Source organism: Sarcophilus harrisii, chromosome 1 (genome assembly GCF_902635505.1).
Source record: "Sarcophilus harrisii chromosome 1, mSarHar1.11, whole genome shotgun sequence".
In the NCBI taxonomy this organism is placed as follows: Eukaryota; Metazoa; Chordata; class Mammalia; order Dasyuromorphia; family Dasyuridae; genus Sarcophilus; species Sarcophilus harrisii.
The window spans coordinates 254,224,021-254,241,583 of NC_045426.1; the positions used below are offsets into that span (position 1 = coordinate 254,224,021).

A 17,563-nucleotide genomic window follows, 5' to 3' on the forward strand; every position below is an offset into this window, starting at 1 on the left:
TATTGTTGAATGAGGATGGCATGGAGGTAGTCTAGATACAGTAAAGAAGAACAAGAAGTCTGCTTCTTCTTCCTCATCATCCAGTCTCAGTGTGTTGGGTAAAATGAGAAAGGAGAAAGTAACTAAAAATTAAGGGACTTCTGGAGGGAGTTAGGTTTCCATAAAGTTTGAGATGGAAAAAATGGAAGAAAAGGACGTTTAGTATGAAGGGAAGGTCCAGAGAACAAGAAGGGCTGAGCAGAGAAATATATGGATTGGAGAAGGGTAAGGATAAAGTGGATAGATAGAAAAAAGTATGAGAGAGTTGGCATTTTTGTGGTTCAGCATATGGTGCCTGAATGACAGGGATTAAAAGAAGACCCAGGAATTTGCTAGCCATTGGATGAATAATTAAATGACAGACTGTTGCTACAGTCTGAAAAAATGTTGTCATTTTTTCAGTCATGTCCAACTCTTTGTGACTCCATTTGGGATTTTTTTTTTTTTTAAACACAAGATACTGGAGTAATTTGCCATTTCCTTCTCCAGCTCATTCTATAGATGAGGAAATTGAGGGAAACAGCCTTAAGTGATTTGCCCAGGTTCACACAATTAGTAAATGTCAGAGGCAGGATTTGAATTCAGGAAGCTGAGTCTTCCTGGCTCAGGCCCAGTGCTTTATTTACTGGGCCACCTAGCTGCCCCACTCTGTGATGACAGAAGACCCTATTAAACCCAAACTTTGAGGAGACAGAGACAGCAAAGAGACTGCCTGACTTAGGCACTTGAGTCTGCAAAAAGCAAGGTACATTTGCCTACTGATGCCGGAGGCCGGGGCCCCTGGTCCTGGACTCTTATCACCAAGAGACCTACAATCTGAGCCCTAGCGGGGTCCAGAGGGCTGGGGCATGACTGCTTACGTCAGACATAACAATGAAGCAGGGCAAGAGACCAAGCCTTTATTAAGCACGTACAACCATGGACTAAGTGCTTTACAAACAAATATTACCTCATTTGATTCTCACAGCAGCCCTGGGAGACAGCTGCCATTATTATCATCCCCAGCTAATGGCTGTGGAAATTGAGGCCCTCCATTTTCAGTCCTTGAGAAAGGGCTAAAGTCCTGGGACAAGCAGATCTCCATCTATCTGGCCACTCCAAGGTGAGATAAGATTGAAGAGATACAAGGTCAGCTAAATGGCCCCACAATGCACAGAGCAACAGACCTGAAGTCAGGGGGACTCCTCCTTCTCAGGTTTAATATGGCCTCAGACACGTCCTACCTGTGTAATCCTTGACAAATCACTTCTCCCTGTTTGCCGCAGTTTCCTCATCTATAAAATGAACTATAGAAGGAAATGGCAAACCATTCCAGTATCTCTCATAAGAAAACCCAAATGGGGTCAACTAGGAGATGACAGCCTGGACTAACCTGAAGTCACCTCTGAACCTTTATTTTCACAAATAACCAATACTCTCTCCAGAGATTCTGTGCTTTTACAGTGAATTTATCTCCCCCTCCCCCAGACCCAGAATGCACTTCCCTCCCTACTCTCCATCTTCTGGAATCCCTCATACCCTTCAAAATGCAGCTCAAATGACACCTCCTTGTAAAAATTCCCAATGCAGCGCCAACCAGCCCCCAGCTGTTTAGTGTATTCTTCCCCACCTGAAAATTACCTTGTTTTCATTTGGTACGTGTTTATTCATGTTGTCTCCCATCAGAACAAGAGCGCTTCGCCTCTATTTCCCCAACAGTGCCCGGAACATAGCAGTCAACACTGATAGTTGAGTAACACTGTCCTGACCAATCATTTCATCATAACCGTTTCACATAAGAATTTTTTTTAATAATAGCTTTTTATTTTTCAAATTACATGCAAAAATAATTTTCAACATTCACCCTTGCAAAATCTTGTGTTTGAAAATTTTCTCCCTTTCCTTCCCTCTCCTAGACAGCAAGTAATTCAATATAAGTTAAACATGTGCTTAGAATTATTATTTTTTAAAGAGCTAATCAGAGTTAAGTGACTTGTCCAGGGTCACACAGCTGAATTTCTACTCAAGTTCTTGCTTCCTCCCATCACTAGAATCAAAAACCTCAATTGAACAACGGGAAACCTCAATGTCACATCATTTTAACAAATGTCCACTGACTCTATTCCTATAAAATTCTTGTGCCTGTAATATCATTTTATCTAACATTTTATTTGTGGAATCAATTAATAATGATGCTAAGTGAGCTTTTTGTGCTTGTATAATAAAAAATATCACAGAGCAGCTAGGTGGTACAGTGGATAGAGCACCAGCCCCGAAGTCGGGAAGACTCGAGTTCAAATCTGATCTCAGACATTTAACACTTCCTAGCTGTGTGACCCTGGGCAAGTCATTTAACCCCAATTGCTTTAGGGGAAAACAAAGAAAAAATTAATGTACATGTAATAGTAATACTTCAGATTTCTATAATGTAAGATTTATAAATCACTTTCTTTTCCTGGAATAATATGTAATTTTTTCAATTACATGCAAAAACAATTTTTAAGATTCTTTTTAAAATATTTTTTTATTTACATTTGTTTTTAAAACTTTGAGTTCCAGATTTTCTCTCTTCCTCTTTCCTCTCCCTCCCCATCCAAGAAGGCACATGTGAAATTATGTAAAATGTTTCCATAAAAGTCCCGTAACATTCTTTTTTAAATACAGAGTTCCAAATTCTTTCCTCCCCCCTTCTCCCTTCCCTGAGCAATCTGATATAAGTTATACATGTGGAGTCACACAAAATTAATTTCCATATTGGTCATTTACAGGAAAAAAAAAAAAAAAACCAAACCTCTCTCCCTCCAAAAAAAAAATAAAAAAAAATTAGTAGGCTTTGATCTGTATTCAGACTATCAATTCTTTCTCTGGTGAATAGCATTTTTCATCATGAGTTCTTATAAGGCAGTTTCTTTACAACAATCCTATGAGATAGGAACAATTAATACCTGTATTCCCTATTTAAAGATGAAACTGAAGTTGAGAGAAGTACTGATATTTCCAGGGTCAGGAAGCTAATAAGCAAGCATTTACTGTTAAATTGCTCTAAAACAAAAGGCCTCTCTCTTCTTGCATGGCTTTAAGATAATTATCCTATAGGCTTCCTGGTAATATTTCTGAGTGCATTCCCTCCCAGATCCCCTTCAGGACTGTTAGTCTGGACCTCATCTGGAGAGGTCAGTACTAGCCCCAGCTTGGTGAGCTCACTGGGCTGCTCTGGTGGATTTTTCCCTTGTCTCTTGTGCCTCCCACTCACTCAGACATCTTCCTTTTGGGGTCCTTCCTTTAAATAAGCCAGATAAAAAGATTGAATTGCTTTTGACATTGACTAGATTATTGTATTCTTCTCAGAAGCTCCATTTTGTCCCAGCCACAAACTTTATGTAGAACTCCATTTGAATTTGGTTACGCAATGTCACACAGGCAATACCAAAAGAATCAAGATTTAAACTCAGCTAGGTTCTTCTGACTTCAGAGCTCTTTTTACTATAATATGAAGAACTTGTCTTAAGTATCATATAAAATGCCAGTTTTTTTTTTGTTTTGTTTTGTTTTGTTTGTTTTTAAGAAATGGAAGGGCTGGGGCAGCTAGGTAGCTCAGTGGATAAAACACTGGCTCTAAAATCAGGAGAATCTAAGTTCAAATCTACTCTCAGACACTTACTTTCTGTGTGACCATGGATAAGTCACTTAACCCCAACTGCTTCCCCCCCCCCCAAATAAATGAATAAGCAAATAAAGAAATGGACTGGCTCTTAAGAGATCATCGGGTCCAGGAGTCTTTGAATTTTTTTTAAAGTTTCATAACTATTTCAAAAGAACTGATTTTCTTTGTAATCTTATCTATTTTATGCATTAAAAATATGCTGAGAAGAGGTCTCAAGATTCACCATAACAAATGGCCCAAGGGGTCTATGACACCAAAAAAAAGGTTAAGAGCCCGTGGTGGATACCCAGAGAGCAAAAGTAATTTGTCCAAGAACACAAAGCTCCTTGGTGCCAGAGCTACAATTAAAATCAGGAATTTTTCTTTTTGTTTTTAAATTTCAAATTAAAGGGAATCTCCAATCTATTACACAGTCTGCTTTTCAGCTTGGCAAAGCCTGAAGGAAATCAGCTGTTGGCTGAAGATTCCACCCTTTTCATATCTATTTGGTCTTGTTCCTCTCCAAGGCCCTCTCAGAACTCCTCATTTAACAGCACCAGGGAAAGATATACTTACCTTTATAAGATATACTTTAAGACCCCAGCAAATGCAAATCTTAAAGAGAGAGGGCTGCAAACTCAGTTTTTAGGCAGAAATGGAATTGAGGAAAACTGCCTAAGCTTATATTCTCTCTCTCTCTATATATATATATATATACACACATACCCAATCACAAGGTCCTTCTCCCTTCTCAGATATAACATCCTAAAATTTTTTTCCTTCTATTTTTATTTTTTTTCCATTTAATAATTTTATTTTTTCCAAGTATATGTAAATATATTTTTGAACATTTACTTTTTTTCCCTCAATAGTATTTTGCTTTTCAAAATACATGTAAAAGTTTTCAATAATCATGTTTGTAAGATTTTGTGTTCTAAACTTTTTCCCCCCTCTTTCTTATCTTCCACCTCCCTCAAGATAGCAAACAATCTGGTAGAGGTTAAACAAGTACAATCCTTTTAAGCATATTTCCTTATTTGTCATATTGTGCAAGGAAAAAAAAAATCAGACCAAAATGAGAAAAAAAAAAAAAAACCACGAAAAAGAAAAGGCAAACAATCAGCCACAACAAAAAAGGAGAAAATAGTATGCTTTGATCTGCATTCAGTCTCCATAGTTCTTTCCCTGGATGTGGATGGCATTTTCCATTCCAAGTCTATTGAAATTGTCTTGGATCACTGCATTGCTGAGAAGAGCTAAATCACATAGTTGATCAGCACATAATCTTGCTGTTACTGTGTACAATGTTCCCCTGGTTCTGCTCATTTCACTCAGCATCAGTTTACAACATTTATTTTTATAAGATTTTGATTTCCATTGTTTTCTCCTTCCTCTCCTCCCCAAGACGGCAAGCAATCTGATACAGGCTATACATGTACAATCATATTAAACATATTTCTACATTAGTCACAACATCCTAAAATTTTAAACGCTGGTTCTTGTTGTCTCTTAGCCATCCCAGCAGGTGGCAAAGTTCTTTTTAAAAAGAAAGACCATGTGAGGACAGACCAGGAATTACAAATCAGAACAGCAAGGAAGCTTTAAAGAAACAAGCTCCCTAAACTAGACTAAGTGCTGACTCATGGCTTTTGTGAATCAAAAGGTTCCTCTAAGGTAGGTTACCTAGCTCAAACCCTTTGTTATTGTTTGGCTGTTTGTTTTAAACTTGTATCTAACCCTTTGGGACCCCGTTTGGAGTTTTCTTGGCAAAGCCACTGAAGTGCTTTGCCATTTCCTGCTCCACTTTACTTTACAGATGAGGAAACTGAGGCAAATGGGTTGAAGTTGGGGGGTGGGTCACACAGCTAGTGTCTGAGGTCATATTTGAACTCGGGAAGATGCTTCTAAGCTTGGGCCTTTACCCACTGCACCACCTAGCTGCTCCAAGTTCAGACCCTCCCCAAAGTATAATTTCCATCTCACATCTTGGACAATTAGTTAATCAGTCACCTCCTGAATGTCTATTGCAGGGACTAACATAAGGAGACAGTTACTCTGACTGTGGGATCCCTCTCACTATTAGAAAATTCTTCTTGAGGCTGAACCCAGATGCATGCAAGATCCCATTTCTGCCCATGGGGACCAAGCAGAAGTCTACTCCTTCTTGGACCAAACACAACCATTACCACAAGCATCTCTTGGCCAAGAAATCTCCCATACACTTCAACCAATCCTCAAGGCGGGAGTTCCCAGGCTCCTTATTATTCTGGTTGCCCTCCTTGCCTAGGACCCCGCCTCTCAATGCCTTTCCTGAAACACCATCCCAGAATAGAACACAATGCTCCAGATTATGGCTTCCTCAGGACCAGGCACATTGGGAATATCAGCTTTCTTATTCTGATCTTGAATCTCTTCATTTCCTTTAATGCACCTAATACCCCGTTTTTGAGAAGCACTTGGGCATGGTAGATGGAGAATGGAACATAAAGTCAAGAAGATCTGTATTCAAGTCCTAATTCTGACTCAAAATTGGCTGGATGATCCTGGGGAACTCAGCCTCTGTTTCCTCATCTGTGAAATGGGGTTAATAATGGCACCTACCTCCAAGGGATGTTGTGGGGAGCAAATGAAATAATAATTGGAAAGTAAACCCGGGGGCAGCTAGGTGACACAGGAATCAGGAAGATTTATCTTTATGGGTTTATATCTGATCTCAGAAACTTACTAGTTTTATGTTCTGGGCAAGTCATTTAACTTCCTCATCTGTTAATTGGGCTGGAAAAGGAAATGCCAAGAAAACCCCAAAATGGAGCACAAAGAGTCAAACACACTCTAAATCACTATTGATTAGAGAAATGCAAATTAAGACAACTCTGAGATATCACTTCACCTTTTCAGATTGGCTAAGATGACAGGAAAAGACAATTATACATGTTGGAGGAAAACTGGGACACTAAATACATTATTGGTGGAATTATAACTGATCCAACTATTCCACAGAACAATATGGAACTAAGCTCAAAGTACTACCAAACTGTGAATAAGCTTTGATCCAGCAGTGTCTCTATTGCATCTGTATCCCAAAGAGATCATAAAAAAGGGATGTTTGTGGCAGCCCTTTTCATAGTGGCAAGGAATTGGAAATTGAGTGGATGCCCATCAGTTGGAGAATGGCTGAATAAATTGTGGTATATGAATGTTACGGAATATTATTGTTCGATAAGAAATGATCAGCAGGATGAATACAGGGAGGCCTGGAGAGACTTACATGAACTGATGCCGAGTGAAGTGAACAGAACCAGGAGTATACAGCAACAAAAAGATTATGAGTTGATCAATCCTGATGGATATGGTTCTCTTCAACAATGAGATGATTCAGGCCAGTTCCAATGATCTTGTGATGAAGAGAGCCATCTGCAGCCAGAGAGAGGATTGGGGGGACTGAGGATGGATCACAGCATAGTATTTTCACTTTTTTTGTTGTTGTTTGGTTGCATTTTGTTTTCGCTCTCTTTTTTCCCTTTTTGATCTGATTTTTCTTGTGCAGCAAGATAATTGTGAGAATATGTATAGAAGAATTGCACATGCTTAACATATATTGGATTACTTGCCATCTGGGGGAAAGGAGGAAAAAAATTTGGAAGACAGGGTTTTATAAGAGTGAATGTTGAAAACTATGCATATGTTTTGAAAATAAAAAGCTTTAATAAAAAAGTTGGACACAACTTAAACAAACCAACAATAAAAACTACATAGAGTATTGATGTTGCTATCAACTCCCTTACTAGATTATAAACTGCTAGAGGGTAGTGACTGTGCCATCTTCCCATAGCTTCCAGCATGAGACTTTATACTTAAAGAGTGTGCTGAACTCAATAATTAATCAATTAATGGAGATAGGTTTGTCTTTGGCACCCATCGGTTTTTTTCCCCCATATTCAGGCACCTTCCTTTTTTTGGTTGTTCTTTTTAAATGGATGTTAAAATAATCCTCCCGCCTCCAAAAATAATAAATAAACTAATCCCAACCAGACTTTTAAACTGTGTGATGGGACAATTCATTTCAATTCTCTGAACTTTAGTTTCTTCAAGGTCAGGGAGGATTAGATGAGATGATGTTGAAAAGGTCCCTTCCAACTTGGACAACTTAATGCTTCTATGACTGATGATAACAAGGTGATTTTTGGCTGGGGGCCTGCCTCCCTGTGGCCTTTCTGATTTTACTGAGTAAGCAGATACTTGTTTGAGGTCAGATCTCGATCCAGACTTATTAGGAACAGTGGGTGGAGATCAACGAAGTGGAGGAACTAGTCCCTAGAGGAAGTTGTTTGATAGCTGGGACTGGGTAAGGAACAACATTGCAGCAGCTCAAATTGGGGGGAGGCTGTTAGTGATAGTAGGCTTAACATGAGTCAAGACTACTACATAAAAGTCAAATTGTTAATGAGATCATAGGGACACGACTTAAATAACAGAGCTATGACTAAGACTAAACCTGTGATTTTCATGGGAATAGGGAATTCCCAGGTGAGGAAATTCCTTCTACCAATTATAGACGGGCAATATGCAGTCCCAGAGAGGTGCCTAGAACATAGAATTTAAAGATCATATAGCTGGTTTTGTCAGCCTTAGGATTTGAATACAGGTCAAATTTACAGTTAGCAAGTAACAGGATTTGAAGCTAGGATTTTATCATTGTAAGTCCAGAACTATCCATTATGCCATTATGTCCCCTTTGAGATAAGACTCTCCAACAACTTTCTATTCTCTCGCTCACAATAAGTCTCATCCTTATTGGTGATCTGTGAGTCCCCTTACTCATCTCTATTCTCCATCTTTTCCATCTTGTCTTCATTGCCTCCATAACCATCCTTGATCTCCACAGTGAAGGTCTCACTGTCCACTAGCCACCATGTTTGAAAAAATCCCACAACCCATCATCCTTCATTTCTGCCTTTCAAATCTTTATCCCTAAGTAATCTCCACAGAGCTTTTTCCACCTGGGCATCTTACTTCAAATTCAATATGCCCCAAATTGAGCTAATTCATGAACTCTTTCCCCTACACCCATACTTTCTTCAGACTTCATTATTTTATTGGTGGTAACGCCACCACGCCATGGGATAATTCATAAAAATTTATTCTTCTCCTTCACCTAGAACATTCAATAAATCAGTTATCAAATCCTGCAATCCCAGCTTTTGAATTTATCTCACCTTTCAATGTCCGATGTACCTTTCTCCCTCCCAAGAACAACCTTCATTATCAATCGCCCCACCAGAATGTAACAACCTTTCCACTCATTTATGACTTTACATGAATTAGGGTTCATATTTTAGATGCTCATTTGCTTTATCTGGCTCATTTGCATGAACCAATCTGAGACTGGGGTCTTCTAAATCATGCTGGTCTGGCTATTCAGTTGTGTACTCTCATAAAGACAGTAAAATATGAAATCAGGACAAATGGTAAAAGTAAAAAAAAATTATCACATACACAACTAAATGAGCACAATGTCATTTTCTCTTGAGAAAAGCTCCTTCGACATTCACAGTTCCAAAATGGTGGCAGTGTTGGGAGTATGATAGATTGCACAAATATACACAAACCTTGCTGTTACTTCCCTCATTCTTTTGGTCTCCATATAGTCCTCAGCTTGGCTGGACTTTAGGTACTTGTGAGGACCTTGATCAGCTCTGGCCTGTCTTTTTGTCTGTCTTCCCACTTTCCCCTTCTGTCCCCCTATAAATATAATGTGTATTACGATATATGATAGGCTATATAATTATATATAAATACATAATATGAAATGATAAAATAATATATTATATAGCAACATAATGATATGCTATTATTGTTATTTTTACACCCTAACCCATAAGGACAACACTGCCCCTCTGTTCATTTATTCATAAGCTCTCAGGTCTCTATGCTCAATCTATTTCTTATTTGTGAACTACTTGTCTACTTACCTCCATGCCTCTATTCTTCCTTTTAACCATCTCAAATGCTACCACTTTCAGGAAGCCTTCCCTGATTCTCCTTAGTTGGTAACAATCTTCAATTTCAGATTGCATTTTGCTTTCTGTCTAACGCAGGTCACATATGTGACAATTTTCATTCTGTTGGTGACTTATCCCTCCACTCTCCTATAAACTTCTGGAAGGCAGATACTAAGTTTTATCTAGGTTTTAAACTTCTTCCTGGTTCTAGCACATAGCAGGAGCTTAATAAGTGCTTATTGTTAAAACATATACAAAAAAATTACCTAAACTGCTTTCTTTACTCCTTTTTGATTACAATGGAATGCCTTTGAAATTAGAGATACAAGTGTGCTCCAATAGACTACTACAAAATTCTGGTTATCTGACTTGCATGGTGCCCTCACTACTGCACAAAAATCTGTTTATTCTTCCCTGACGGGGCTATCATTCTCCCCAAAGTGTTTGTGTCTCCAATCTTCTTTTCTCAAGCCTCATCTGTCATCCCTCTGCCCTTTCTCTTGGCAGATGACAGCCCCAACCCTTGCCCGATTTAAAAAACTGATGCCAGCTATTATGAACTCCCTCCTCTCTCCTACTCTATATCTTAATATTTTTGAAATCTCTACCCATTTTGTCCCCTCCTCCTTTGATCCATTCTCTGAAGAAAAGGTAGGATTAGCTCTTCTACCTATACTCTAAAAAGCAGTTCTTCCCATTGCTTTTAGGACTGTGTTTCAAGAGAGAACTCCCTCCCTCTCTGATTTTCAATCTCTCCTTTTTTAATCGGATCCTGCCCTATTGTCTAACATTTGTGGTAGTGGTTGTTCAGCCATTTTCACTTGTGTCCAGCACTTCGTGACCCCCACTTGGGATTTTCTTGGTAAGGATACTGGAGGAGTTTGCCATTTCCTTCTCTCTACCTTATTTTACAGATGAGGAAACAGAATGAAGTGATTTGCCCAAGCTCACCCAGCTAGTAAGTGTCTGAGGCTGGATTTGAATTCAGGTCTTTCTGACTCTAAAATTAGTGATCTATCCACTTCACTATCCAGCCACCCTATTGCCTAATATGTCCATCCTTAAAAAACCCTACACTTGATTCTGGTGCTCCAACAGAATATCATCCTGTCTCTCTCTTCCTCCTCACTGCCATGTTCCTGCCTTCATTCCCTCATACCCACTCATTTTCCAACACCTTTCAGCAGTTTCCAAACTACCAGGCTGCTGCCTACGTTCTCCCCAGTATATCAAAAATCCAGCGACTTCCCTCCCTCCTCATTCCTCCATTGCTACAAATTCTGCTGCTGCTACTCACTCTTACCTCTTAAATATTTATATCTTTCAATAGGCAATGTAGAGCAATTGGAAGCATGCTGGACTTGAAAAGAGGTTTGGATCTCATCTTTTGACACAATTGCCTGTGTCCCCTTGGGCATCTCTCTGAAGCTCAGTTTCCTCATCTGTAAAGTGAGGATGATAATATTTGCTTGACTATGCATATTTGTTTCTAGAATTTCATTTTTCTTTTTCTATTGGTTAAAGAGCGAGGGATATAGGGAGAAGGTAACAAAAAAGAAAAAAAGAAAAGAAAAGAGGGTCACTGAAAAAAGCATAGTCAAAAAAAAAAAAAAAAAGGCCCTTTTTTTGTTCTCTTAGGAAGCTTTCAAATGCACATGCTATATATCCAAAAAGAAAACTAGCTGAACATAAATGTGTCGGTTTCATTTGCTGTCTCCTTCTTCTATTAGACTGTGACTGTATATATATTTATGTATAAATATACATCTATAGATATATAAATGCCCATTTTTAATAAGTTCAGAATAAAATAAACTTTGGACACAGTTCACTGATCAGCTATGACCTTAGATTAAGAGGCAGAAAATGGGGGTTCATTTTACCCTGCTCCCTCCATGCACCCCTCCCTCACTGATTCTTTTTAATCTATTTTCTATGTCTCTCTGGTCCTCAGTCTTTCCCCCATCTGCAAAATGGGCAGACTTAGGCACACCAGATGAGAAACCAAGCTCCTTGGAGGAAAGGTACAGGAGAAATTCAAGCTGTCCGACTGTGTTGCTGTATGACAAGGGTCTCTTTCAGAATCAATGTGGGACACACGTCATCACCTACCCAGACAGAGCAACCTCCACAAAAGCCAGTCAAAGGGGAGCAGAGGGTGAGACTGGCTGGCAGTCAGCAAGGGTCTCCTTATCTCTCTCATCAGCCAGTCCCGAGAGTCAGAGATGACTAATCTCTTAGGAAAAGGTTTGGAAAAACACAAGAGGAGGGGAGGAGGAGGCAAGATCCCGACTGGATTTTTCCTTGGACTACCATAGCTACTTAAGAGCCTGGGGTAAAGGAAGAAAGCATGAGATTGACGGAGGATAGAGGGGAGTTGATAAATCATGACAATTCTGTATGGAAAATGCTGGAGAGGCAGGCTACCAACACTGTTAAAGCTGTGGATCTCTGTTGTTTATAAAGTGAAGCTGCCACGGGGAGCATTATTTATCTCCCATTCTCTCCTTACACCCAAAATCACCAGAGATCTTACTGGATTTCCGACCATTCACCTCAAAGTTGCTAAACCTATCCTTTAGCCTCTCCCAACCAAACAGCTAATGCAGGGAAGAAGCTGCTATGAACAGATTAACTGCCCATACTTCATTTTCCAAGAATTTGGGCAAGGATTCTTAATCTGAGGTTCATGAACTTTTTCTTTTTTTTTTTTTTTTTTAATTTAATAGCCTTTTATTTACAGGATATATACATGGGTAACTTTACAGCATTAACAATTGCCAAACCTCTTGTTCCAATTTTTCACCTCTTACCCCCCCACCCCTTCCCCTAAATGTCAGGATGACCAGTAGATGTTAAATATATTAAAATATAACTTAGATACAAAATAAGTATACATGACCAAAACATTATTTTGCTGTACAAAAAGAATCAGACTCTGAATTATTGTACAATTAGCTTGTGAAGGAAATCAAAAATGCAGGTGTGCATAAATATAGGGATTGGGAATTCAATGTAATGGTTTTTAGTCATCTCCCAGAGTTCTTTCTCTGGGCATAGCTGGTTCAGTTCATTACTGCTCCATTAGAAATGATTTGGTTGATCTCGTTGCTGAGGATGGCCTGATCCATCAGAACTGGTCATCATCTAGTATTGTTGTAGAATTATATAATGATCTCCTGGTCCTGCTCATTTCACTCAGCATCAGTTCGTGTAAGTCTCTCCAGGCCTTTCATGAACTTTTTCTTAAGAAATATTTTGGTAAAACTTCACATGCATAATCCCATGGATTCTTATCAAATATTTCTTAAAAATATATAATAATAATAATATAATCAATATCAAATTGTTTACCTTCTCAAGAAGGGAGAAGGAAAAAAATTTGGAACTCAAGTTTGACAAATAGAATGTAAAAATATTTTTAGATGTAATTGAGAAATATTTAACAAAACAAAATAATTTTTTAATATAGCTTTTTATTTATAGGTTATATGCATGGGTAATTTTACAGCATTGACAATTGCCAAACCTTTTGTTCCAATTTTCCCCCTCCTTCCCCCCACCCCATCCCCTAGATGGCAGGTTGACCAATACAAAAACAAAATAATTTTTAAAAGCATAAAAATATTTTGATAACTCTATTTTGATAGAATTGGTTTCTTGTGTAATCTTATTTATTTTAAAATGTTATTTTTGAGGAATCCATGCGCTTCCCTATTCTACTAAAGGGATCCATCATACAAAAATGGTTAGGAACTTCTACCCAACAGGAGATCATCTCAGAAAATTTGAGGGTCAGGAATGATGTTTTTGTTTTTTAATCTTATGGACTGCACCCAGCACTGAGGTATTTTCATTCATAAATTCAACTTCCTGCTAATTCAGTTCTTATAAACAAGTTGACTCTTTTCCCAGGCAGCCCAGGATGGCTGTGGTTCAATGGCATTGAATGAAAAGGAAAGAAATAATACCACCAACAGGATGGCTTAAGAGAGTGTATGTTCCTTCCCCCTAAAATATTTCTGCACATGTGAACTCGTTTCCCCAATACTCTTCTGAACTATTTAAGAGGATTATCCTTCCTCTATTCTGCAAATGAGGAAACTGAGGCTCAGAGAGGAAGAGATAATTAGTCCAAGATAAACACTGTGAGCTAGTGGCAAGTCGGTCTGTCAATAAACATTTATTAAGCTATGTGCCAGTCTATATACTAAACACTGGGGATACAAAAAGGAGCACAAGATAGCCTCTTCCCTCAAGGAGCTTACAATCTAACTACTGGTCTAACTCTGGCTAGTGCACTGCTGTGGACCTCACTTTATCCCAATGATAGATTCTGGGGGGAGGGGGAAAATCCACATAAATCAAGAATATAGTAAAAGAAGCTTGTGACTTAAAAGAACTCTGTGGCAAATTTTTCATCAAAGTAAAAAATCCTAATGCTAAAATATTAGCAGGAGTGCATTTAATTTAAATGCTTTAATTTGAATTTAAGTTCAAATTTTTTTTTATCTTTAAAAAAAAAATCTTAAAGCAAGAGCCAAAGAAAGGCCAATAGGAAGGTAAGCACAATAGATTATAATAGTCTTTAAATGGGAAATAGATTGAATCAGAAGTCAGACAATCTACTTGAGTCCAAATCCTAACTCTGATATTTGATATTGGAGGTAAGTCACTTTTTAAAAGGGAGGGTTAGAGTAAATGACCTCTAAAGTGTAGCTCAGCCCAGATCCTATGATCTTAAGTAATATAGGTAGGACATTGGGAAATAAAAAGGAGTAAAATTCCCTAAAAATTAATTCTTTCTTTTTTGGCCAGAATTTATTTTCCTCTGAGAAAAGCCCCTGCACCAGATGAAAATAATAATCCATATATCTTGGCACTGCTCAGGCGATGGATGGGTTTTTTCCTGCCTTGACTTTGGAAAGGTGGGTGGGGTTGAGAGGAAGAGAGGAAGAGGAGGTCTGATGGGAGGGAAGAGAACACAATGTAAGAAAATTCCAAAGGAGGGGACTTCTTGCCAAATCCTAAAGTTCACGCTGGACTGAATGATAATCCAGAAATGTAATATAAACCTAAAGTATGTGACTTCACCTACCCCAGAATTGCACAAAACATTAGCCAAGAGTCCAAAGGCAAGAGGGCACTTCTAGCAAAGCAAGCCCCATAGAGATCAGAGACAGGTGTAGTTTCAATAGTGATAAGTACCAAGAGCAGGGAGCTCCCCTGGTAGGGAAAAAACCCTGGGGTGGGGACTTTGGAAATGCCAGGGAACAGAATCAAGAGGGACATCTCAGGGGTAACCATTCTGACTCAGTTCCATCATGCTCAGACCAGGACAGCTCAGGCACCCAGATGACCAAAGTATTAAGCATTTTGTCCTGAGATAATTGGACCTAAATTTAGGAAATTTAGGTTCTTAACCTAAAATTTCTGGTCCTATAAACCTCCAAGATCCAGAAGGTCTTAACTCCAAAAACAAACAAATAAATAAATAATTCAACAACAGCTGCAAGCAGAGGGTCAAAGGGAAAAAAAAAAATTGCATTTTCCATAAAGACTATGTGTATACTTAGGAGAAATAAACAAAAGATAAAAAGTGAAATAAACACTTCAGAGTAAAGAATTAAGAGAATAGGTAGTTTAGAAGGAATACTTTACCCAAGTAATGGACTCCATGTAAATCCAAATTATAATACACAAATCAATGACTCTGAAACAGTAAGAAACATTAGAACAAAAATCAAAAGATTGACCAAAACAACAACAACAAGAACAAGAAAATGTAGGTTGACATAAAAAACCAACTGACCTGGAAAATGCGTCATGGAGAGAGAATTTAAGAAACGTTGAATCGAAAAATCAAGATTTTTTTTTTTAAAAGCCTGGGTACTACGTTCAAAAAATCAGAAATGAAAAGTGTCTAGATCAATTAGAAGCAGAGGATAAATATAGAATCTAGTAATCATCTCCTGAAAGGAATCCCAAAAGGAAAAATCAAAGAATATCATAGCCAAAATCCAATGTTCTTATAGAGGAAAAAATACTACAAATATCTACAAAGAAGCAATTCAAGTACAGAACGACAGTCAGAATCATTGAAGACTTAGTAACTTCTATATATATAAGAAGAGATCTTGGAATACAATATTCCTAAAGGCAAAAGATAGAGGTATGTAACCAAAAATAACTTGCTCTATAAAATTGAAAGTAATCCTATAGATGGGGGGGGAAATAGATCTTTAATTTAATTAAAAGAAGATTTTTTGCTAGCATTACTTTTGAAAAAGATCAGAACTAAATTAGGAACTGTAAAAACAAATTTTAATTTTTATTTAATTTTATTTATTCATATTTATATTTATTTATATTATATATTTATATTTATATATTATTTATTTAATTAATTTTTATTTTTATTTAAAATTTATTTTAATTGGGGGGAGCCGTATATAATTAATTGTTCATAACTGGGATTCATGAGAAAATAATTCAAATATTGAAGGGTTAGGAAGGAATAAGCATCAGATGAAACCTCACTTATCTGGAATGGACAAAGGACGGTTGAATACTCAAATTTTGGTGTAGAAATATATATCACTATACACTCAACTTAGACACAAATAGGGAGAGGGGTGGGGTTAAGAAGTAGGAAAATACCAGGCCAGGAACAATCACAACTAAAACAAAATTTCATGATCTTAGAGTACATATTACAAGAGTGAAGGAGGTAGGAGGGGAAAGAAAAGCAAATAACCAGAATTGAAGGGATATCTCAGATTGAATCCTAGGCAATCGGAATGGCTGAACAAATTGTGGCATATGTATATAGGTAAATATTTTGTCATAAGTTATATAAGAAATTATTTCACAGAATCCTGATTAGCATGAACTTATGCACAAAAAAGTGAACAGAACCAAGAGAACATATAGAGAAAAATTATTTTTAAAGATTGGAAAATTCTCATCAATGCCATGACCAGTTTATGCCTTCTGAGGTTCTATGAAGAAGCATAGGACCCATTCTTCTGACAGAGAGGTGATGGACTCAAGATACAGAAAGAAAAAAGTATTTCTGCACATATTGTTGTGTAGATTTATTTGCCTGGCTTTACTTATTACAAAAAGGTTTTTTTTCCTTTTTCTTTCTTTTGTTTTTTTAATTGGAGGAAAGGTAGTAACAGTGATGCAAAAAAAAAAAAAAAGGCCATTAACATTTTAAAAAAATGACATTAAAGAACAGAAAGAAGTTTATAAAAATGCATGAACAGGCAGAACAGTTTTGAAAGAAAGTAATTTAGAATTTATCACTTTTTTTTTTTTTTTTAAAGCAAGGTGTATTAAATAGAACTTAATAATTTCCTACAGGATCTCTTTGCATTCTGCTACATGTATGAAAATTCTTGTTTCTGGTGTCTAAGTTGGAAATTTAAAAACTTAAAAAAAAAAAAAAACCAAACTAACCATCAAAAAATGCATTTTTCTAATAACACCAAGATACTACCTAGAAATATATCTATTCCTTTAGGTCCAAGAAACCCAACTTCTGAGTGTTTGACATTTGGACCTTAAGATTTCATGCTAGGATCTTACTCACACTATCTCAATCCACAGCTCCAAACACCTCCCTACCCCAAAGTGCTTTTCACACTCACTTGGTTTAAACCTCTGCAAAGCCTTTAGGCTTTTTAAGGGAAAGAAAACTGGATTTGAAATAAGGAGCCTCAGGTTTAAAACGTATTGTGCATTTCAAGTCAATGAATTCTCTAAACTTGTTTCCTCATCTACAAAAAGAGGATGGATTCCAACATTTGTAATGTCTTTCTCAAGAAGGTTTTTGTGAAGAAAGCCCTTTGTAAATGTCAAGAAGCAGAATCCCACCAGGTATTATTAATAAGGT

At 37.5% G+C, this 17,563-nt stretch overlaps 1 protein-coding gene across 3 annotated transcripts in view; it reads right to left on the bottom strand.

The window, feature by feature from the left end:
* NATD1 (N-acetyltransferase domain containing 1) overlaps window positions 1-17,563 on the bottom strand; it is a 115,262-nt gene that overhangs the window by 81,567 nt on the left and 16,132 nt on the right. The window contains exon 2 of one of the 3 annotated variants that reach the window (XM_031940436.1): window positions 10,967-11,105. The exons of the other annotated variants lie outside the window; for them this stretch is intronic. Within the exon in view, the coding sequence (XP_031796296.1) occupies window positions 10,967-11,105 (139 nt within the window). The remainder of the gene's footprint in view (window positions 1-10,966; window positions 11,106-17,563) is intronic. 3 annotated transcript variants of the gene reach the window in all.